The 25587-nt window shown below is 41.7% G+C and overlaps 1 protein-coding gene across 3 annotated transcripts in view; it reads left to right on the top strand.

Moving 5' to 3' along the window:
• Positions 1-25587, top strand: part of cfdp1 (craniofacial development protein 1) — a 48697-nt gene that overhangs the window by 9920 nt on the left and 13190 nt on the right. For 2 of the 3 annotated variants that reach the window (XM_036974976.1, XM_036974966.1), the window contains exon 6: positions 11495-11614. The exons of the other annotated variant lie outside the window; for it this stretch is intronic. In XM_036974976.1, the coding sequence (XP_036830871.1) occupies positions 11495-11614 (120 nt within the window). The remainder of the gene's footprint in view (positions 1-11494; positions 11615-25587) is intronic. 3 annotated transcript variants of the gene reach the window in all.

The raw sequence follows: 25587 nt of genomic DNA, 5'->3' as shown, positions 1-25587 counted from the left end.
GCCTCGTGGGAAGTGACAAAGAGCTCTTATAGGACCAAGGCACAAATAATAATATAATAATCAATGATTTTGCTCTTTATTTAACATATTTTACATATAAAACCTTAAAACCAAAAATAGTGAATAACTCACCACAGGTTAATGAGAAGGGTGTGCTTGAAAGGATGCACATAACTCTGCAAATGTTGTGTTGTATTGGAGAGAGTCTCAGTCTTCAATCATTTTCAACACACAGTCTGTGCCTGTATTTAGTTTTCATGCTAGTGAGGGCCGAGAATCCACTCTCACATAGGTACGTGGTTGAAAGGGATAACGAATCCAGTTGTTTGTGTCATCTGTTTCGGGAGAGTAATTGCGCACTCAACTCACTCAGGCGCTTCGCTATATCACATTTGACATTGTCCGTAAGTTTGAGTTCACCAAATCAAACAATGATTGAAAGACCTGTGTGTTGTCCTTGTTAATGCAGACAGAGAAGATCTCCAACTTCTTAATCATAGCTTCAATTTTGTCCCGCACATTGAATATAGTTGCAGAGAGTCCCTGTAATCCTAGATTCAGATCATTCAGGCGAGAAAAAACATCACGTAGATAGGCCAGTCATGGGAGAAACTCGTCATCATGCAAGCGGTCAGACAAGGGAAAATTCTGGTCAGTAAAGAACACTTTAAACTCATCCAGCTGTAATGCATAGAATTCACTGGCTTGAATGCAAAGCAGTAATTGTTTCAAAACATCTCCTGCCATGTCACTGATGCGTCGTGAAACGGTTTTGTTTGGTGGAGACATTGTCTGTATAGTTTTTTTGGCCTTTTCCCCCAACATTGTCCCAGCCATATTTGCGGCAGCAGGAAGAATTAAGTCCTCCACAATAGTATGGGGCTTGCCTGTCCTAGCCACTCGGTAGCTCACCATACAAGACGCTTCTAGCCCCTTCTTATTAATGGTATGTGTTGCTTTTATACATGTCTTACTACTCGAAAGTCAACTTTATTCTCGCTCAAAAAAATCCTGTGGCTTATTTTTCAAATTGTCATGTTTCATTTCTAAATGTCTGCACAAGAGTGAAGGTTTCCCGTGAGAGAGTAATGGTTAATGTGATTGGATGTTAATTATTTGATTAGACTACCTGTATTTGACATTGTGTTGTTATTTCACTGAACACTAGATGGTTTAATTTTATTTTTGGCAGTGAAACGAGGCTACTCAGGTGAGAAAAAAACCTTACCCACATCTATAGCCCCGTTGGGAAAATATAAATGTACTGTTTGAAAATGTGAATATTTAAAAATATATTTTATGTAATAACAAAAAATAAAAAGTTAATCAAATGTTTATTTGGCGTACCTCCGACGGCATTGCGCGTATCCCAGTTTGGGAATACCTGATCTAAATGAATCTATCCCTCCAGCCTCTTCTTATCGACAGAAATCCTGGCCGTGGTGGGGGAGTAGCCATCATTCATAGACAAGTATATATGTAGCCCGGTGTCATGTGGAAAAATGTCCTCATTTGAGAGTCTTATCTTTTACTTGAACAAGAAACAGGCCTCCTTGTATATTTTAGTGTACCACCCTCCTAAACGTAATAGTTTGTTCATTGCAGAATTCCTTTACCTGCTCTCTTTGGTTGTGCCTAATTATGACAGAGTTATTATTCTAAACATTCATGTGTGTTTCCCAAGTCCCATGAGCTATCTGGGGCGTTTCTTAACCTATTAGAACCCTTTAAATCAAATCAAATCAGCTTTGTGCTCTACGCCACAGGGACCTACGCACAACAAAAGCCATCCTCTTGATCTCGTGCTGTCTGTCCTATGGTTTGATAACTTGGAAAATATTGATGTGTGTGTGTCTGACCATCTCAGTATTGTTTTTAAAATTCTTTCTCCTCCTCTTAAAAACGTCTGTCCCCACTCTCTGGCATCATTAACTCCACAACTGTTAATAAATGTACTGAAGCTTTTAAATCCCCTACTACTGATCATGTTCTTTGTCATCACATGATTTGCTGAACAGTTTCAGTGACATATGTCAGGCTGCTTTAGACTCAGTGGCACCAGTAGAAACTAAGAATGACATGCTCACATCCCTTTGTCTCTGCAAACAGTTTTTCTGATTCTTTATAGAAAATATTAGTTTCCAGATTGACAGTAGTCGACACCATACCAGCCTTTCTGGTCAGGAGGCACTTGAGGCAACTACTCTGAGGCTGTCTACTGCTTCCTTTAGCTCCTTTCAGCAAATATCCTGTGAGTCCCTCCATGATACTGTAGCTTACATGAAGACCTCCTCCTGCCCCTTGGACGTGATCCCTACTAGACTATAAGAGGTTATAATGCCTACTGCTGGCCCCAACATTCTGTCTATTGTAAATCGCTCCCTGACCTCTGGCTCCTTTCCAGCCTATTTTATTACTGCTCTGGTTCAACCTCTCCTTAAAAAGACCAGTCTATAGACCCCTCCTCACTGTGTAATTGTAGACCTATCGCTAAACTTGCTTTTTTTATCCTAGATTTTTAGAAAAAGTCGTTTTCAAGTAATTAGTGGCTTGTTTGAGTATGAACTTATTTGAAGAATTCCAGTAGGGCTCACTGCACAGTATGGAACCTGCTTTATTGAAAGTGAGTAAAGACCTTGTTGGCTGCTGATGCTGGTGACTTCTCTATTCTAGTTATTTTGGATCTTAATCCCGCGTTTGATACTGTTGGTCCAAGGTTTCCATTAGGAAAATGTGGAGCCGGACATTTGACCGGCAACATTTTAATTCATGCATTGGATACGTAACCTGATTAGGGTCTCCACCCACGGAGCTCAGCATGACAGAAATCACATTTAGAATATGGTCATTTATATTAACAGGTTCACCTGGAGGCGAAAGAAACGCACACCTGTTTAGGCGACGTGCTCCACTCAGTGGCGGAACAAGAGTTTTATACGTGGGGTGGCCAAGGCTACTTCAGGGGGTCCATGGACCATGACAGAAAATGAGTGTGTAACCCTAACCTGGCATCTAAGGAGCATGAATGAATCCTATGATTGCTGATTAGAGGTAGAAGTGATAATTCACTTAACCTGAAGTTATTCAATGTGGCAGATAGTGAGGTCCAAAAGGGTTACTTCAATGGAATTCAACATGGCAGATAGTTAGGTACAAAAGGGTTACTTCACTAGAATTAAACATGGCAGATAGTGAGGTCCAAAAGGGTTACTTCACTAGAATTCAACATGGCAGATAGTGAGGTCCAAAAGGGTTACTTCACTAGAATTCAACATGGCAGATAGTGAGGTCCAAAAGGGTTACTTCACTAGAATTCAACATGGCAGATAGTGAGGTCCAAAAGGGTTACTTCACTAGACTTCAACATGGCAGATAGTGTGGTTAACAACTGCTAACTAAAATGTGTAGTTTAAAGTATAGGCCTGGCCTGCCATTGGGTCCTTTTGGAACAGAAGTCTGATATCTCTCCCTTTCTTTTCATGTTTAATTGTCATATTTTTGCATAGGGTCAGTCTATGGTTACATCTAAGCATCCAATTACCCACATTTTAGTTCAATCTTAATTATAAATCCCCATTATCATAACTATAACTTAAAATCAACTACCAGCCTAAGTTACTAGTTAGATCATGGCTAGCCCTACTCGGCAGTAAGTAACTTAGCTAGCTATAATGTCTTACACCTTTACGATAGCAAACAGGCTATCTGCAAATTGTGGTAATCTTTTGAGTAACGTTAACAGATTGATAATAACAATTGTTCGATTTGTGTTCAAGTACGAAAATCTAACTTGAGTTAATGGATTGTAACTTGCTGAACACTGACAGCTGTAGCCTACTAGTTACCCCACATTAGTTAAGCATTCGTATACTGTAACTTACGACACTGCACTTTATATGCGTGTATTAATAACACAGATGTAAACATAATGTTAGGCTAAATTGGGACCGGTCTCTCTTATCTGATTAACTGTCTGTTAATGGAGCCAAAGGTCTAACATTAACTTACACAGCGACTCTACTGTTGTAAAAGTTGTTCAGGAAACCTAAACCCGATGCTAAACCTTAAAACTTACTTCAAATATGATGCTTTCGCCAATCTCGAAAAGACCCCGTGGAGCTGTGGAAATATTCTCTCATTCTGTTTGTTCTTCTTATTCTTCTGTATCTCACAACCAACGTTAATATTCTCTCGTCATTGATTTGAAAAATGCGCCACCGAACGTCAAAATAATGCTTCTTTCAACAAGAGGTGAAATGAGCTGTCAATCAGCGTCAAACTGCCAGTAGGGAATGAAATTTTGGGATGGCACCCGGGGTGGCCAATCAGATGTCAGGGGTGTCCAGTGCCACCCTGGACACCCCTCTGGCTCCGCCCCTGGCTCCACTAAGGCAGTTATTTAATAACTTGTCCTTGTGGTAAAAAATTATGTGGGTATAAAGAAGCGCAAATTAAAAGTAGGGATTTCGTAGCACCATTGGGTGCAAAAACTCGACGTACCCAGTTGCGGCCCACTTTTTGGAAACAAACCACTATATTCCGTCCCTTCGTTATGTCGGTATTGAACACGTCACCGTCCCTAGGGGGTGACCTTGACAATTTATTGTCAAACTGAGAGGCTGCCTGGATCTATAATTTAAAGACCATTGCTCCCTTCAGTCTCAACGTAGACTTTGATCTGAAGCCATTCCTGTGATTATTGTGATTTTTGCTATTCATTGTAATTGTTTGGCCTGTGTAGCCAAAATGATCGTATGTTATCCATCGATGCTTTTTTATATGTTGTATTTATATCTGTAAATGAATCAATGAAATCAAGCCACACCTGACCATGGTTACAGACACCTGTGTGTCCTTTGAAACTATACAAACTAGTGACCCGCAGTGTTTGTCATAAACGTTAGTAATTAAATTATTGCATCTGAGCTCCTAGAGTGTGCAGCTCTCATTTTCTTTTTCAATTCATATTAACAGAACATGCAAGTCGAGGATGCAATGATGTCTGGTCCTTCTTACCGGATTCTGACGTGCACTTTGAACATGTTAGAGTAACTGTCCACATGTACTTTTCCTCAGCCAATCTACTATAGTAGAAAGGTTTAGGCTACCTATTCTATTGATCAACCTGTCAAGAAAAAACAGCCTATTCCAAACAGACTCTGGAACAGTTGTGGGACGATAGATCCTAAATTCATGTAGCCTAGGCTACATAAAAAAAGGTTAAAAAGCAATGTGTCTGATACAACAGAATGTTTAGCTCAAAATGTTGATAACTATTATTTCCTCACATTAGAAGCGCAGCAATACGCACCAGGCAGTTAGCTACACGCACATGTTCCATCCATAATGTAATTAGCGGTAAACACAGTTGTCAAAAGGGCACTGCACATGCAAGCGGTTTCATGTGACCCAGATGAAAATATCAGTTATAAATTTGGAAAGAGACATGCATCATAATATGTATTAAAACATTCAGGTTTCAGACAATTAAGTACATGTTACAAAGTGGTGTGCGACGCGCTGATGAAGCCTGCCTTCCGTTTGATGCCGCGTTCAAAACAACTGGGAGCTTGGAAATCTCTGACTTCAGTGTGTTCAACAAAAAACTAGCTCTGACTGGGAAAAATTGTTTTGAATGGTCATCCAACTCGGGCCACTATCCAGAGCTCTGACTGTGATAAATAAGATGCTTAATGAATGTACTTTACACACACGCCAATTTAATTCCACTAAATGATGTGAATTATCCTATAGAGTAGAATGATAACCATGACCAATCAAATGCATTTACTTCAACTGGTATTTCCATCAATAGGCAAAAAAACAACAACATTATTGCAAAATGGGATTTGAGTTATCTGCTTTTCAAAAACAAATACAGACAAAAGCCAGCTATTACCGGCAAACGAAAACCTTGTATTGATCATAACATCCTAGTTCATCGGCTGGAGAGGTGGGTGGGAATCTCTGGTGTTGCCCTCAACTGATTCCGGTCATATTTATGTGGCAGACGTTTCTCAGTGAGTATGGGTGGCTCAGTAGAGTCCCCAGCACCTATTCACTATGGTGTCCCTCGGGTCAATTCTGGGCCCCATCCTTTTTTCTCTGTACGTGCTTGACATCATCTGCAATCATAACATTCAGTTTCACTGCTATGCTGATGACGCACAGCTTTATTTACCAATCAGACCCAGTGACCAAGCTAGCGTAGCTACCCTTCACAAGTGTTTTGCCGACATCAAATGTTGGATGTCTGACAAAAAAGTTCTTCCAGAAACCTTGGTGTCTTCTTTGACCCTGACCTAAACTTTGAGCTGCATGTAAAGAAAGTTTTCCTGAATTGAATCATGGGCATTCATATGGAGTTGGTCTCCCCTTTGCTGCTATAAAAGCCTCCACTCTTCTAGGAAGGCTTTCCACCGCAGACTTGCTTCTCTTCAGCCACAAGAGCATTAGTGAGGTCAGGCACTGATGTTGGGAGATTAAGCCTGGCTCTCAGTCAGCGTTCCAATTCATCCCAAAGGTGTTTGATGGGGTTGAAGTCAGGGCTCTGTGCAGGACAGTCCAGTTTTTCCACACTGATGTCAACAACCTATTTATATAAGGACTTCGCTTTGTGCATGGGGGTATTGTCATGCTGAAGCAGGAAAGGGCCTTCCTCAAACTATCACCACAAAGTAGGAAGCACAACTTTGAATGTCATTGTATGCTGTAGCGTTAAGATTTCCCTTCATTGGAACTAAAGAGTCTAGCCCGAACCATGAAAAACAGCCCCATACCATCACACTTTACAGTTAGCACTATGCATTGGGGTAGTTTGAGTTCTTCTGGCATCCACCAAACCCAGATTCGTCTGTCAGACTGCCAGATGGTGAAACGTGATTCATCACTACAGATAATGCATTTTCACTGCTCCAGAGTCCAATGGTGGTGAGTTTTACACCACTCTAGCTGATGCTTGGCATTGCTCATGGTGATCTTAAGGCTTATGTGTGGCTCCTCGGCCATGGAAACCCATTTAATGAAGCTCCAGACGAACAGTTCTTGTGCTGACGTTGCTTCCAGAGGACGTTTGGAACTCAGTAGTGAGTGTTGCAACCTTGGACAGACTATTTTTCTGTGCTATGCGCTTCAGCACTAGGCGGACCCGTTCTGTGAGTTTGTGTGGCCTACCACTTCGCAGCTGAGCCATTATTGATCCTTGATGTTTCCACTTCACAATAACAGCACTTAGAGTTGACCGGGGCAGCTCTAGCTGGGCAGAAATTTGACGAACTGACTAGTTGGAAAGGTGGCATCCTATGACGGTGCCACGTTGAAAGTCATTAAGCTCTTCAGTAAAGCCATTCTACTGCCAACGTGTGTTTGTGGAGATTGCATGGCTGTGTGCTCAATTTTATACACCTGTCAAGAACGGGTGATGCTGAAATAGCCGAATCCACTCATTACACTACCAAAAGTTTTAGAACTCCTACTCATTTTTATTTTTTATTTTTTACTATTTTCTACATTGTAGAATAATAGTGACAATATCAAAACTATGAAATAACACACATGGAATCCTGTAGTAACCAAAAAAGATTCTTCAAATAGCCATCCTTTGCCTTGATGACAGCTCTGCACACACTATACACAGCGGTATATAAACTATATAGATGCTTTCATTTCCTCACGTCTAGATGACTGTAACTTTTTGTATATGTCTCAGTAAAAAAATCACTCCCATTGTCTACAGTTAGTTCAAAATGCCGCAGCTCTGATTTTAACAGGCACCAGACATTTCTACCATATCACACATATTTTAGTCACTTTTAGAAAACATTTTAAAATGGTATTAATCACGTTTAAGGCTAAGTTTAGCCCCATCCAATATCTCTGATATTTTGTCTCCCTATATACCAGGACGAAGCCTGAGATCCCTGTCAGGACACTGTTGACGATTCCAAAGTCTAGGCTGAAAACGAACATTGACCGGGCCCCTAGGCTTTGGAATAGTCTTCCAGGCTTGCAAATTCAGTGCCTCTTTTTAATCCCTGCTGAAGACATACTTTTATAAAGATGCTTTCAATGTATGATTTCAATGTCATTAACACAGAGAGAGAGTGTGTTAACAATGACATTAATAATGAACCATTGTTCTCTATGGGCCACAGTAGTAATAATAACTTTATGTATATAGCGCTTTCCGATACAAGTAACAAAGTGCTTCACATAATAAAATATAAGTACTAAAAAATAAGACTGGAGGAAAGAGAATGAAAAAAGATCGCTAATTAAAATCATACCTGCTGACTGTAGCTGTCTATGAATAAGCCTGTGTTATGGTGTGTAAGTTAAGAGGCCAGCAGAGCTGGGAAAACAGGGCAGTTGCCTTTGTTGATCTTTTCCTGTATATTTGTGTGTATCACCTATGTTCGCTGTGCGATTGTATTAGTGCGAGTGAAGGTGCGCACGCACACATTTGTGTGAGCGATAGCAATTATGTCTGCAATATATTCTCAACTTAGAGGCCTGCTTTTCTAATTGTAGAGGGAAATCTCAGGGGCCTAAAAATAAACCTGCTCATTGTTATTACAGAGATGGTGAGGAAAGCTATCATACACTTACGTCTGGCCTGACTCTACACCCAGGGCAGATGGACATGTCTGTCTATACACACTTCTCAATTTTGTGTGTGCGCTCACATGTTTTTCCCTGTGTGTGTGAGTTTGAACCTGACTGGAACTCTTTGCTCCCAGATCAGAACATTCTTATGAATTCTTAATTCTTTTTTTTTTACACTCTTTGCTCGTCTCTGTTTGATCTGAAAGGCCAACTCCACCACTTTTCAGCCTCCTGTTCGTTATTTCCAGCATAATACTGTCAACATATTTGAAAAAAAAGCACATTTATTATAAAAAGTAAAAACAATGATGACATCATCAAATACCCTCCCTTTGGCTAGAAACTCGTTCCAGATTTTGAAAATGTATTTTTAATCCTACCCTGTAATGTCAAGGGGGATAATTCTTTTAGGACGTTTCATATCATTTTAACCACAGATTATAGAAATGCTCTGTTTTCACATATGTAGACACTGGTTTGGTGCTGGAGATTATGAGTATGAGGTTGATAAGTGGCGTAATTGCCCTTTTAAAGAGCCACTGAACATGCCGATTAGCACGTGTGTTTTTCTGTTGTTCGTTAGAAAAATACGATTTTAGTCTTCGTGGTGTGTTTCCTGATCGATTCCACATTTGATTAATGATTTGTGTCCCCCATGAGACACTGTAGACGCGGAAGCCTATTTCACTTCCTCAAAATCCCCAGAAGAAATCTAAGATAACTCAAGAAATCTGATGAATTTTTATATTTTGGACGAGGATGTTCTAGTTGCACTATTTGACATCTAACTAAGGTGTTTAGTGCAGCATTTCTCAAGTTAAACGTGCAACGTATTGCCTTATGTAAACAGTCGGAGCTGCTGGGAAGGTCTGTCTCACTATGCTGTTGGATAGAGAGCAATCATTACAGCTGTTCACTCCATGTTAGTGGGCAAATGGACATCATCAAATCAAAACCCAACTTTCTTTTACCCAGTGTGATGTACAGATGTTCCAAACTCCATTTTAGAGAGGACTGACTTTACCACCAAAATGATCCTATTTACACTTTGTAGTCAATTTTGGCACAAAGGGATTCACAGCTTTTCTGAACAGTCGGTCTCCCCCTTCTCATTGGATTGCATGCTGCTGACCATCCTCTGGTACTCTGTAGCTCGCTTATGTTTCCCACCTCCCTTAGAGCTCTGAGAGAAGCCTCCAGGGGTGAGGGGTCAGGGGGGTAAGTGGGGTCAGAGGCAGCAGCAGTAGTGACCAGGGAGAGAGGAGGCGTGTGACTGAGGGAGTGAAGGAGTAATAATAGAGCAGAGATTATGGATGATGAGTCTGAGGAGTTGTCAGTGAAGAGGGAGAGAGGTGGGAAAGATGAGTGGATTTAGGAACATGAACACCCAAGTGAAGGACCAGTCATGGTGTAATGCTTCAGCAGGGCTATCAGATGCATCTCTCCACCATAGGTTATGTATGAGTGGTACACATTGCTATGTTTGTAATGAGAGTGTGCTAAAAGGCCTACTACCGTCTTTAAGCTGCAGAACAAAGAGCATCCACACATACTAATGAGAACTCTTTATAGAGCCCTTCTGTACAAGCACCACCATCTATAAAGCTGAGTGCCATATCTTATTTTGAGGTCTCTATGTTTAGGTTTAGGTAGAGTTCTGTGGTGTCCTAGTAACTGTTGAGGAGCTTGACGTAGGCACCCATAGAGAAGCAGCCCTCTGTTTGGTGTGTGTACACTCTGCCCAGTCGGGTGACCAGTGAGGTAATATTGATTCTGTGTTGGGGAACACTAAACACACAGTTTCACTAAACACACAGTTTCACTAAACACACAGTTTCACCCCCCCCCCCCCCCCCCCCTGTTATCTGACACACCAATATGACAGCACAGGGTGTTTTGTAGTCTAGAGCCAAGAGGCTTCTAAGAGTGTACCATGATGACCTAAAAACATCAAAAACTGACAGCATAGGGAGTATTCTGTTATGCTTCTTGGTAGATATTTGTGAAGGGAAACAAACTGAGATGCTCTTGCATGTTCTTCACCTAAAGATTCCACAGATGGACATGAATCGGTCAACAAAATCCCTTTAAAACCTTCACTCCAGTCTCTCATTACATGTCCATTGTATAGCCTTTAACCTCATGGTTACACCACCTTATAAAATGTTTTGCTCAGTGGGAGATTTGGAGATTGTGACAGCAACTATGTGAGCTTATTACAGTATTATACTATGTCCTGGGATTTCCTATCATCTTCAAAGTAGAAGAACCCATTACCTTCTATTGACTCTTGTGTGGCTTGTGTGCTTCATTTGTGTGTTCGTGAGAGTCTCAGCTTTTCATAGTGGGGTCATAACAGTTTGTAGCTCAAATCGTTAACAGACGTTTTTGTGAGATCTCATTTCGGGATCCGCCCTTGTCTCACTAACACCACTCTAGCTCACCCCCTATTAATCTCACAAGCTAATGGTTGGTATCCATGTATACAGAAGAAATAGACAAATACAATAACCCAGAAGTCTGTAGCTCAAACACAATGTTTAGTAGGGGTTGGAAGCACTAAATCACCCCAGGGTGACCGTGGGACTCAACGAGTCCCCCTCTTCATCCCTAATTGTGATTTACCTTGTCATCACCTCTCTTTTTCACCTCTCTGCACAAATTTCCACCGTAAAAGGTCAAGAGGTTATCCATATTAAGTCAGATTTGGGGAAATTGCATGGTTTTTCTATTAGTCTTGAGCTGTGAGACGAGGTCTGCCAATGGCCTTTAAATGGGCAGGAAGTGTATTATCCTTTCAAGGACTTCCTCCTGGCCTGGGTCTGCTGGAGAGGGTGAGGAGCAGCTGGGTGAACCCCTAACAGGGAGTCTTTGTGCATGTGTGTTTTAGGGGTCCAGCATGCTCTCCTCATGGCCACAGACATCTGGAGGAGCTATCTACTCTCCCCGGGGATACTGTGAGAACATTCTTAAAGTTGAAGCGCCTCTGCGAGGCACAAAATGGTTCCCAGTGAGTAACTCACTCCTATCAGTTACACTGGGTTTAAACAGGAACACTAACATGCTGACTAAACCGACCGCATTGCGTGCATGTTGCAAAATGAATGTACACATGTGAATCAATAATTTTATCCTAACTGCTCGCGCATATCAATAACTGTCTTTGTAGCCAGGCGCAAAAATAGAACTTGGTTAAATTTTAGACGCTTGAAGTGCTGCAAGTCCTGCCTCTCCCATCTACAAAGATCCAGCACAAAAAATACCCAGGACAAATTAGCTAGCAACAGCAAGCTAACTAAATGTCCAGGAATATTTGTGTTGTTTTGACCTGTCCCAAAATAATATACAGTAGTTGGTTTTGGTATGTTAGTCTGCGTGTCATGAACATGTCTGGTAGAAATAGACAAAATCAACATGTGGACGCACGAGCGGAGCCGGTTTGGTCAACATGTAACTCATTTACCCGGAATCCTGCTTAACTGACAGGTTAAAGTCTGCTTGAAAGAGCTGCTAACCTAGCTAAGCTGCTAACGCTAGCCATCAAGCTAATGAAATTAGTCCCAGATAAGTGTTCCTATGGAACCCTCTTTGTCTGGAGAAGTAAATGAACGGTTCCAGCTCTGTAGAAGCTGCTAGGTTAGCAGCTCTTTCAAGCAGACTTTAACCTGTCAGTTAAGCAGGATTCCGGGACAAGAAATTGGCCTTCTCTAGTCACTCGTAGGCTCAGTCACTGGTATACTTTTATTTACAAAGCCATTTTGGGTTTACTACCTTTTTATTTGAGCATTTTTATTGTTCAGAAATGTGGTGGGTACTCTCTTCGGTCGCTGGACTTTATCCTGCTAACTGTTCCAAATGTCCGAACTGAATTTGGTAAAAGGGCTTTAATGTACTCTGCGCCATCGTCTTGGAACATCTTACAAAATACTTTTAAACTGGAAGAACTTGTCCCGATTGGTGTTTTTACATCACTGATTAAGGATTTTTAGGCTGATTCCCTGACCTGTCAATGTTTTTAATATGCTGTTTTTGATTTTGTTATACTCTTGTGAGTTCAATGGTTTTTATTAGATTACTTGTAGTTTTTCATGTTGTCTGTCTGTAATTTTTGTAATGACTTGGTGCTGCCTATCTTGGCCAGGGCGCTCTTGAAAAAGAGATTTTAATCTCAATGAGCCCTTCCTGGTTAAATAAAGGTTAAATAAATACATAAAAAGCTGTATCTACTATGCTTTGTTTTGTGTCATACTGGATCACTCAGAGTTCCAATGCAGTAATTGTTTGCTTGCCTAGGATTATAGGCTTGAGGTATCTTGATCATGCAGGTCGCCAGCCTACGTAAGAAACGGGAGAAAACACAGAGTGGAATGTTTACCTTTTCTACGCCTGTGGCTGGACGGCGTTTGCGCTTGTTGGATGCATCTCCGTCCTGTCGTTATCCGAGTAACCGGTGTTGCCCGGAGTTCCTTCGCCAGGGGAGCAATCTCCTGCCTCTCCTCCACCATCTGATAGCGGAGTGGAAGGAGCACAGCAAGAGGAGAATGGCAATCAACGATGGTCGCATGTCACGAGCCGTGAAAGCCGAAGACAGCGGCCTCCCGCAAAGCCGGCGCTGATACAAACAACGAATAGTTTTACCGCCCTGGAGCCTGATCTTCCGGCACCTTTGTCGCTGGGGGTACCTGTGTCTGCGGCCGCTGTAACTACTCCTACTTCTTCCCCTACGTTTTGGAAGTCGACGTCGGTAACCTTCCATCCCTGCTCTGGATTGAGCGGGGCTTCTCCAACTGTTGTAGGCACCATCCTGTGAAGCGTGGGAGTGGGTGGATTTCCTCATCCTTCTCGCCAGCCGTGATTTTGGGCAGCTACATGGTGCACAAACAATGTCCTATCTCAGAGCTCGAGTAAATGTAAAGTAAATGACATTACTACGCTGCTACCGAATGTACTATGCCAGCACATGGACATTGATTGTAATCGTAGTCAATGTCGGTTTTAATGACATTATGAAGGGCAGCTCTGAACAGTTGAAACTGGATTTCAAAGAGCTGATTGACTCTCTGCTAGACACTAATAAAATACCTATCATATCTGGCCCTGGGCCCTCTCTGAATCGTGGCATTGAAGGCTTTAGCAGGATTCTTTCTCTTCACAACTGGCTATGTGATTATTGCTGCTTAATGGGTGTAACTTTTGTTGACAATTTTGATACCTTTTGGAAACAAAACACATTTTATAAGGGGGTTGGTATCCACCCAAATCATTTGGGTTCCTGGATCCTTTCACATATATTATAAGGCTGCGTTGAGACAATGACTTATCAATGCCTCAAGCCCAGCTCAGCTAATCCCTACCATTGTGTCGCTGAGTTATCATAATGCTTTAGCAAATGTACATTATACCATGGGGCATTGGTAGACGCAATTTAAGTAACTTAATGTATGTCCCTCTAACTGCCCTGAATGCCTCTGCTGATCCTACAGCATGTAGCAATCATGAACCAGATTTATGCTGTTAGCCCTGAGGCCATGTGCCCTAGTAGGAAGTCCACTGTGTGCAGCCCCCCCTGCACTAACATAAATAACATGATAATATCTCTGAAACTCAGTTAAACAATACCTTTGATGAGACAGCAATACAAGGTTATAACATTTACAGAAGATACAGAAATGCCAGTGGTGGTGTTGCTGTTTATATTCAGAACCATATTCCTGTAAAGATTAGAGAGGATCTCATGTTAAACACTGTTGAAGTAATATGGCTACAGGTTCTTGGGGTATGTCTCTATAAGCTTGGCACATCTACCACTGGGATTTTTGCCTATTCTTCAAGGCAAAACTGCTCTGGCTCCGCTGATGGGTTCCGCTGGTGTACAGTAATCTTTAAGTCATACCACAGATTCTCAATTGGATTTAGGTCTGTGCTTTGACTAGGCCCTTCCAAGACATGTAAATGCTTCCCCTTAAACCACTGGAGTATTGCTTTAGCAGTATGCTTTGGTTCATTGTCCTACTGGAAGGTCAACCTCTGTCACAGTCTCAAATCTCTGGAAGACAAGAATTTCCCATTCATCATTCCTTCAATTCTGACGAGTTTCCCAGTCCCTGCCGATTACAAAAAACATCCCCACAGTATGATAATGCCACCTCCATGCTTCACTGTGGTGGGCGGCCCTCTCTTGGCAGGTTTGTTGTGGTGCCATATTCTTTAAATGTTTTAATAATGTATTTAATGGTGCTCTGTGGGATGTTCAACGTTTCGGATATTTTTTTTATAACTCAACCCTGATCTGTACTTCTCCACAACTTTGTCCCTGACTGGTTTGGAGAATTCCTTGGTCTTCAAAGTGCTGCTTGCTTGGTGGTGCCCCTTGCTTAGTGGTGTTGCAGACTCTGGGGCCTTTCAGAACAGGTGTATATATACTGAGATCATGTGACACTTAGATTGCACACAGGTGTGCTTTATTTAATTAATTATGTGACTTCTGAACGTAATTGGTTGCACCAGATCTTATTTAGGGGCTTCATAGCAAAGGGGGTGAATACACATGCACGCACCACTTTTCATTATTATTTTTTTTTTTTTTAACAAGTAATCTTTTTCATTTTACTTCACCAATTTGGAATATTTTGTGTATGTCCATTATATGAAATCCAAATAAAAGTACATTTAAATTACAGGTTGTAATGCAACAAAATAGGAAAAACACAGAGGGGGATGAATACTTTTGCAAGGCACTGTATCTAATAGAACTCAATAGGTTTTCTTTAATGGAAGCTTCTCTAATGTCAAACATGTAAAGTGTGGTGTACCGCAGGACAGCTCTCTAGGCCCTCTACTCTTTTCTATTTTTACCAATGACCTGCCATTGGCAATAAACAAAGCATATGTGTCCATGTATGCTGATGATTCAACCATATACGCATCATTAACCACAGCTATTGAAGTCACTGAAACCCTTAACAAAGAGTTGCAGCCTGTTTTGGAATTGGTGGCCAGTAATAAACTGGTCCTGAACATTTCTAAAATGAAGAGCATTGTATTTGACCTCAGCTGAATCTGGTAATGAATGGTATGGCTCTTAAACAAGTTGAGGAGACTAAATTACTTGTCATGACCTTAAATTGTAAACTGTCATGGTCAAAACATATAGATGCAATGGTTGTAAAGATGTGGAGAGGTCTGTCTGTAATAAAGAGATTATCTGCTTTTTTGACACCACATTCCAAGAAGCAAGTCCCGCAGGCTCAAGTTTGGTCTTATCTTGGTTATTGTCCAGTCGTATGGTCGAGTACTGCAAGGAAAGACCTAGTTAAGCTCCAGCTGGCCCAGAACAGAGCAGCATGTCTTGCTATTCATTGTAATCCGAGGGCTGATTTAAGTACTAAGCATGCCAGTCTCTCTTGGTTAAGAGTTGAGTTGAGAGACTGACTGCATCACTTCTTATTTTTATAAGAAACATGAATGTCTTTACAATCCCAAATTGTTTGCATAGTCAACTTACACACAGCTCTGACACACACACTTACCACACCAGACATGCCACCAGGGGTCCTTTCACAGTCCCCAAATCCAGAACAAATTCAATAAAGCATACGGTATTATATAGTCATTATATAGAGCCAAACTCCGTTCCATCTCATATTGCTCAATTGAACAGCAAACCTGGTTTCAAAAAACAGCCTCACGGCACAGCCGCCTCTCCTCTATTTGAGCTAGATATGTGTGTTTTTATTGATATGTAGGCTACGTGTGCCTTTTGGAGAAAAAAAAATATTTATGTCATTCTGTCCTTGAGCTGTTGTCTATTAATGTTCTGTATTATGTCATGTTTCGTGTTTTGTGTGGACCCCAGGAAGAGTAGCTACTGTTTTTACAACAGCTAATGGGGATCCTAATAAAATATCAGTATACCAAATGGAAGCTTCTCCAACATAATGCAGGTAGAATCAGGAATTCCCCAGGGCAGCTGACTGAGTAAAGCCAGTGTGTCTATGTATGCGGAAGACTCAACACTATGCACGTCAGCTACTACAGTGACCGAAATTACTGCAACGCTAAACAAATAGGTACAGAGGTGACTAAACTGCTTGGCGTAATCCTGGATTGTAAACGGTCATGGTCAAAACATATTGATATATCAGTAGCTAAGATGGGGAGTAGTCTGTCCATAATATTGCGCTGCTCTACCTTCTCAGCACTTTCAACAAGGCGGGTCCTACAGGCTCTAGTCATGCCACCAGAGGTCTCTTCACAGTCCCCATGTCCACAAAAGACTATGGGAGACGCACAGTACTACATAGAGTCATGACTACACAGAGCTCTATTCCACATCAGGTAACTGATGCAAGCATTAGATATAGATACTTTTGTACTTGTTGCCTCCAGCATCTTCACAGGGTTCTTTGCTGTTGTTCTGTGATTGATTTGCACTTTTCGCACCAAAGTACGAACGCATCTCCTTCCTGAGCGGTATGATGGCTGTGTGGTCCCATGGTATTTATACTTGCGTACTATTGTTTGTACAGATGACCGTGGTACCTTCAGGCGTTTGGAAATTGCTCCCAAGGATGAACCAGACTTGTGGAGGTCTACAATTTCTTTCTCTGAGGTCTTGGCTGATTTCTTTTGATTTTCTCATGATGTCAAGCAAAGAGGCACTGAGTTTGAAGGTAGGCCTTGAAATGCATCTACAGGTGCACCTCCAATTGACTCAAATGATTCAATTAGCCTATCAGAAGCTTCTAAAGGCATGACATCATGTTCTGGAATTTTCCAAGCTGATTAAAGGTACAGTCAACTTAATGTATGTAAACATCTGACCCACTGGAATTGTAATACAGTGAATTATAAGTGAAATAATCTGTCTGTAAACAATTGTTGGACAAATTACTTGTGTCATGCACAAAGTAGATGTCCTAACCGACTTGCCAAAACTATAGTTTGTTAACAATACATTTGTGGAGTGGTTGAAAAATGAGTTTTAATGACTCCAACCTAGTGTTTGTAAACTTCCGACTTCAACTGTAGGTGTTCCTCTTATCCAGATGGGAGATGGCAATGTGGAGTGCATTAAAGATTGCGTCGTCTGTGGATCTGTTGGGGTGCTATGCGAATTGGAGTGGGTCCACAGTGTCTTGGATGATATGAGCCATGACTATCCTTTCAAACCATTTCATAACTACAGATTTGAGTGCCATTGGGTGATAGTCATTTAGACAGGTTACCTTGGCGTTCTTGGGCACAGGGACTGTGGTGGTATGCTTGAAACATGTAGGTATTACAGACCGGATTAAGGAGAGTTTGAAAATGTCTCATGAAGATAGTTGCCAGCTGATCAGCGCATGCTCTGATTGTGCGTCCTGGTAATCCATCTGGTCCTGCGGCCTTGTGAATTTTAACCTGTTAAAATATCTTACTCACATTGGCTAAGGAGAGCGAGATCACACAGGTCTAACTGTATCTGGCAGGGCTGAGGACAGGCTGTAACTGGGACACTGGAAAGTGAATACATTGTGACAGTGATTTGTGTGGGGAGCTGTGACCGGAGAGAGTTGACAGTCTCTGTGTGCACAATAGCAACCAGTGTGCACACACAGTGATTGATGCACACACACACAAACACACACACACACAGCTTTTTAGCAGCCATTTTAAGGTGTGGAGAAATGTGAGGGTGTTAAAAATGTCACAGGTTGGTTCACATGACCTGAGGCATCACATCTGCCTGCCTGTAGGGTGTGTGCATGTGTGGAAATTCTTTCAGATGGTGGTTAAGTTTGTGCTGAAGAGGCATCCTTTTTGTGCTCCTTTGTGTGATTTTTTTAATGTTTTGTATTGGTTAGGGCAGTAGTCACCAACCAGTTGATCGTCAATCACCAAACATTTAGGTAAAAAAAAACAACTATAAACCCTTGTGTTTCTTTGTGCATATTATGGCTTATAAAAGTGTTGAACATTCTCCCTACTTCCACTCACGCTACAACAAGCACTGCAGCTGCAATGAATGAGTGTAGCAAAGTGTTCCTATAGGCTTGCGTAGTTATCATTAGTGGATTGTGTCTTTTTTAATAATATCAAGGAATATTTCACTTTCTCTGAACATAGCAGTAACAACATGAATTGGTGCATGAGGCAGAAATAATGCAGTGAGTTACGCCATCAGCTGAAAAACTGTGTCCCCTTTTCTCAGCAGAGGGAGGCAGAGCAGAGGGGACAGTGAGTCGGGTGAGCGGTAGCCTCACTGTTGCTCCCTCCCTCCCCTCAGACTGACCATCAGATGCAGTAAAAAAACAAGGTTTTATTATGCTCACTCAGCTGTGCCTCACAAGTAATACAACAAATGATCTATTACCAGTGTGATCATATGCTTACATTGTTTTAAATATCATTTTAAAAATGCTATGAGAAGAACATTGGCAGGGCAATTCAAGTATAGCCAATATGCAGTGATAATGTATTGGGTGGGTGGAATAGTGGAGAACAATTGGAGGGTTACTTCAAATCAAAGTTTATTTGTCATGTGCGCCGAATACAACAGGTATCACCTTACAGTGAAATGCTTACTTACAGGCTCTAACCAATGGTGCGGGGGAAAAAGGTGTGTGTGTGTGTGTGTGTGTGTGTGTGTGTGTGTGTGTGTGTGTGTGGGTAAGGAAAGAAATAAAACAACAGTAAAAATACATTTGAAAAAAGAGTAGCAAGGCTATATACAGACACCTGTTAGTCAGGCTTATTGAGGTAGTATGTACATGTAGGTATCGTTAAAGTGACTATGCATATATGATGAACAGAGAGTAGCAGAAGCGTAAAAAGAGGGGTTGGCAGGTGGTGGGACACAAAGCAGATAGCCCGGTTAGCCAATGTGCGGGAGCACTGGTTGGTCGGGCCAATTTAGGTAGTATGTACATGAATGTATAGTTAAAGTGACTATGCATATAAGATAAACAGAGAATAGCATCAGCCTAAAAGACGGGTTGGTGGGGGCACACAATGCAAATAGTCCGGGTAACCATTTGGTTACCTTTTCAGGAGTCTTATGGCTTGGGGGTAAAAACTGTTGAGAAGCCTTTTTTGTCCTAGACTTGGCACTCCGGTACTGCTTGCCATATGGTAGTAGAGAGATCAGTCTATGACTGGGGTGGCTGGTTGGGGTCTTTGATAATTTGTAGGGCCTTCCTCTGACACCACCTGGTGTAGAGGTCCTGGATGGCAGGCAGCTTTGCCCCAGTGATGTACTGGGCCGTACGCACTAACCTCTGTGTGCCTTGCGGTCGGAGGCCGAGCAATTGCCATACCAGGCAGTGATGCAACCGGTCAGGATGCTCTCGATGTTACAGCTGTAGAACCTTTTGAGGATCTCAGGACCCCTGCCAAATATTTTTTGTTTCCTGAGGGGGAATAGGCTTTGTCGTGCCCTCTTCACGACTATCTTGGTGTGTTTGGACCAATCTAGTTTGTTGTTGATGTGGACACCAAGGAATTTGAAGCTCCTGTAATCCATGGCTTCTGGTTGGGGTATATACATACGTACAGTCACTGTGGGGACGACGTCCTCAATGCACTTATTGATAAAGCCAGTGACTGATGTGGTGTACTCCTCAATGTCATCGGAAGAATCCCGGAACATGTTCCAGTCTGTGATAGCAAAGCAGTCTTGTACTTTAGCATCTTCTTCATCTGACCATTTTTTATAGACCGAGTCACTGGTGCTTCCTGCTTTAAATTTTGCTTGTAAGCAGGAATCAGGAGGATAGATTTGTGGTCGGATTTACCAAATGGAGGGCGAGGGAGAGCTTTGTACGCGTCTCTGTGTGTGGAGTACAGGTGATCTAGAATTTTTTTCCCTCTGGTTGCACATTTAACATGTTGATAGAGATTTGGTAGAACTGATTTAAGTTTCCCTGCATTAAAGTCTCTGGCCACTAGGAGTGCCGCCTCTGGGTGAGTGGTTTCCTGTTTGCTTATTTCCTTATACAGCTGACTGAGTGTGGTCTTAGTGCCAGCATCTGTCTGTGGTGGTAAATAAACAGCCACGAAAAGTATAGCTGAGAACTCCCCCCCCTTGTCTTACCGGAGTGTGCTGTTCTATCCTGCCGGTGCAGAGTGTATCCCGCTAGCTGAATATCCATGTCGTCATTCAGCCATGATTCCGTGAAGCATAGGATATTACAGTTTTTGATGTCCCAGTTTATTGTCAAATGATTGCACGTTGACGAGTAATATTGACGGTAACGGCAGCTTTCCTCGTTGTCTTCTGCGGGTCCGGATGAGGCATCCGGCTCTTCATCCTCTGCGTCGCTTCCTTTTGCGAATAATTGGTATGTCTGACTTGTGGGGTGTTTGGAGAATATCGTGTGAGTCCTGCTTGTTGTTGTTGTTGTTGTTGGAGAAATCTTTGTCTAATCCGAGGTGAGTGATCGCTGTCCTGATATCCAGAAGCTCTTTTCTTCCGTAAGATACGGTTGCAGAAACATTATGTACAAAATAATTTATTATAATAATTTACAAATATCGCAAAAAAAAACACATAATCGCACAATTGGTTAGGTGACCGTAAAACGGCGGCCATCTCCTCCTGCGCCATTTTCCGGCAGCAATGCAAGTGTCATGGTACAGCTACAGTGGGGCAAAAAAGTATTTAGTCAGCCACCAATTGTGTAAGTTCTCCCACTTAAAAAGATGAGAGAGGCCTGTAATTTTCATAATAGGTACACTTCAACTATGACAGACAAAATGAGGGAAAAAAATCCAGAAAATCATATTGTAGGATTTTTTATGAATTTATTTTTTAATGAATTTATCTACTTTGTGCATGACACAAGTCATTTTTCCAACAATTGTTTACAGACAGATTATTTCACTTATAATTCACTGTATCACAATTCCTGTGGGTCAGAAGTTTACATACACTAAGTTGACTGGGCCTTTAAACGGCTTGGAAAATTCCATAAAATGATGTCATGGCTTTAGAATCTTCTGATAGGTTAATTGACATAATTTGAGTCAATTGGAGGTGTACCTGTGGATGCATTTCGACACTTACCTTCAAGCTCAGTGCCTCTTTGCTTGACCTCATGGGAAAATCAAAAGAATAGACCAAGACATCAGAGAAAAAATGTAGACCTCCAGAAGTTTGGTTCATCCTTGGGAGCAATTTCCAAACGCCAGAAGGTACCATGTTCCTCTGTACAAACAATAGCACGCAAGTAAAATCACCATGGGACCACGCAGCCGTCATACCGCTCAGGAAGGAGACGCGTTCTGTCTCCTAGAGATGAACGTACTTTGGTGCAAAAAGTGCAAATCAATCCCAGAACAACAGCAAAGGACCTTGTGAAAAAGTGCAAAGTGTCTATACCCACAGTAAAACGAGTCCTATATTGACATAAACTGAAAAGCCGCTCAGCAAGGAAGAAGCCACTGCTCCAAAACTCCCATTAAAAAAGCCAGACTACGGTTTGCAACTGCACATGGGGACAAAGATCGTACTTTTTGGAGAAATGTCCTCTGGTCTGATGAAACAAAAATAGAACTGTTTGGCCATAATGACCCTAGTTACGTTTGGAGGAAAAATGGGGAGGCTTGCAAGCCGGAGAACACCATCACAACCGTGAAGCACGGGGGTGGCAGCATCATGTTGTGGGGGTGCTTTGCTGCAGGAGGGACTGGTGCACTTCACAAAATAGATGTCATCATGAGGGAGGAAATTATGTGGATGTATTGAAGCAAGACATCAGTCAGGAAGTTAAAGCTTGGTCGCAAATGGGTCTTCCAAATGGACAATGACCCCAAGCATACTTCCAAAGTTGTGGCAAAATGGCTTAAGGACAACAAATTCAAGGTATTAGAGTGGCCATCACAAAGCCCTGATCTCAATCCTATAGAAAATGTGTGGGCAGAACTGAAAAAGTGTGTGCGAGCAAGGAGGCCTACAAACCTGACTCAGTTACACCAGCTCTGTCAGGAGGAATGGGCCAAAATTCACCCAACGTATTGTGGGAAGCTTGTGAAAGGCTACCCAAAATATTTGACCCAAGTTAAACCATTTAAAGACAATGCTACCAAACACTAATTGAGTGTATGTAAACTTCTGACCCACTGGGAATGTGATGAAAGAAATAAAAGCCGAAATAAATAATTCTCTCTACTATTATTCTGACATTTCACATACTTAAAACAAAGTGTTGATCCTAACTGACCTAAGACAGGGAATTGTTACTAGGATTAAATGTCAGGAATTGTGTAAAACAGAGTTTAAATGTATTTGGCTACGGTGTATGTAAACTTCTGATTTCAACTGTATGTTACCGGTCAAAAGAGTGTGCAAGCTGTCATCAAAGCAAAGGGTGACTATTTGAAGTATCTCCAATATGAGATATATTTTGATTTGTTTAACACTTGTTTTGTTACTACATGATTCCATATGTGTTATTTCATAGTTTTGATGTATTCACTCTTATCCTACAATGTGGAAAATAGTAAAAAATAAAGAAAAACCCTTGAATGAGAATGTGTCTAACAATAATGTTTTGGCCCTATAGCTTACTGCACAATCCTTATTTCTTCAGAACTGTTTTTAATTGGTTAATATTTCATTGGCTTATGTTTTTTAAGTCACGTTTAAAAAATATCTGAGCGGTCGTTCTCTGCTTGCTTTTTGACTCAAAGTGATGTTGACTCAGAAATGGTTGCTGACCACTGGGTTAGAAGCAGCCAGTGTTTTAGTGTTGTATGAATAAGAAATATGACAAGCATTCTCCATGTAGTTTACAGGAGATGTGTTGCTGTGATGTTGCCGTGTCAGTAATTGTGTCAATATGAGTGTGTCTGTAGTATCGCAGAGCATCCATAAACCAATGTGCAATCCTGTAATCCCAAATGTGTATTTCCAATGTGTGGCAGACAATGTCTACACACACACCTGAGACACCCACAGCCTGAGCCACATTTCCCCTGACCTCCCTCTTTCCTGTTGAGTCGGTGTGTTTGACAGTCTCCCTGGTAACCACAGCAGAGGAACACGTGTGTTTTACCCATCATAGGGATTATGAGTGAGGAGTTTAAACTCTGTTACTCTGTCAGGACTAGTCTGTGTTAGTGCCTGGTGAAAGAGGAGACGCAGCAGCACACGGAGGCCCACCACTCGGAAGTTAATTTCTCTTTTTAGCTGCAGCCCAGCCTAACCTCTGGTGTTCTTTGTGTCTCTGCTTTTATGTCAGTTCCTCAGACTAAATTGGCCTGAGATGTATTTCTGAATCACATAGTTTTTAGTCTTCTGGAGAATTCTGGGCTAGTTTGCACTCTACCCGTGTTTGTTTAAACCATCTGGATTTTAAGAGAAAGAGGGATAGAGAAACTGAGAGGGGATATATTGAGTGGGACTCATAGGGAGGAGGGAGAGAGAGACGCATGAGCATAGAGGATGAAAATGGAAAGAAAAATCTGAAGAGGAAGCACTCACATATTGTGAGTGTGAGAGAGAGATGCATACTGTCATGTATAAATAGCCTGTGTGGCAGCGAGCTAGAGGGCTGGTGAGTGTGTGTAAGTGTGGAGCGAGGCACCTGTGGAGAAACCCATCAGGGGAGAGCAAATATTAACCAACATGCTGCTTATGTATTCACTTAGAACACAACACAACACAGCCAGGCAGAGCAGAGCAGAAAGCAGAGAGCTACTGCTGCAGGTACGCTATGGCTGCTCCTGTTAGGGGACCGAAGGGGTGCCAGAGAGTCGTTCCATGTCATTTCAACAAGCCATGACACCCACCATCTGATAGTTCTGAAATTGCGTCTCTAGTTAGAAACAGGTAATATTGGCATTCCTGAAAGATTATTTTGTTGAAATGTAATTGTATCTCTGCGAATTAAGCTAATTGATTGCACCCAAATTGTATTTAAAGGATTCAGATCATATTCATTAAATATAGTACCCATCATCTGATTTGCACCAAACTTTATGCCCCCAGACCCCCACAACCCACGCCAATCCCATCCCAACAATCAGTATACAGTATCAGTTCTCTATGTAGGAATCTAGGTACGTTTATTTTTTATTGATTTTATTAAATGTGTAATTGAAGTCGCTTGTTTAGCAGCAAAACCAATGCGTTCACATCTTTGGGGCAAAACAAACGGGGGTTTGGCTTGGAATCAAAAGATTTTAACAACATGTAAAATATATTTATTCTCCAAATGTTTATTGAAAACATAAGGAATTTTGCACAATTAGCACTTGTTGTTACAGTTGTTGGTTAGCTAGCTAGTGAATTGTTACCTTATTAGCATAGACGTGACATGAGTCAAAACATGGTATGGTCATGTCATGGTATCATGGTATCAAGTCATGGTATCAATAACTAGGTACAACGAGCTGAAACAAGCCACCTGTGATTCAGGTGAATGGATTATCTTGGCAAAGGAGAAATGCTCACTAACATGGATGTAAGCAAATTTGTACACAGCAATTTAGAGTAATTTTTGTGCGTATGGAACATTTCTGGGATCTTTTATTTCAGTTCATGAAACATGTTTACATGTTGTGTTTATGTTTTTGTTCTGTATAAATACAAGAGACCAACAAAATGGATAAAAGAGTGTGGCTGTATAGTACTTTCACAGTACTTTATGGTAAATAATGCAAGCGTGATCACAGAGCAATGAGGAGAGCAAAGGAGGTGTGGAGAGCGAGAGAGAGGGAAAGATGGAGGAAGAGAGGGAATCTTCTGAGGAAAGTTCAGATGGGCATGTCAGAATGCACACTCACGCGGCGTAGTCCATCTTGGCATCACTTCAGTCACCCGAGTCTTGCGCCACAGAGAGGGACTGTACTGTAGGCCAGTTGGAAGACCGAGTGGGGCTCGAGGTACTGCTACTGCTGTTGTTTGCTCGATAGTTGGATTGTATGGGCTTGTTTACTTGTTTTAGTCAGGATGGGTGAGCCAATTGGCCTCCTTTTAAAGGTCTCTATTCAAACTGTCAA

Source organism: Oncorhynchus mykiss, chromosome 1, assembly GCF_013265735.2.
Source record: "Oncorhynchus mykiss isolate Arlee chromosome 1, USDA_OmykA_1.1, whole genome shotgun sequence".
NCBI lineage: Eukaryota > Metazoa > Chordata > Actinopteri > Salmoniformes > Salmonidae > Oncorhynchus > Oncorhynchus mykiss.
Note: the sequence above shows the minus strand (reverse complement) of the source record. Positions and strands in the feature narration are given on the sequence as shown.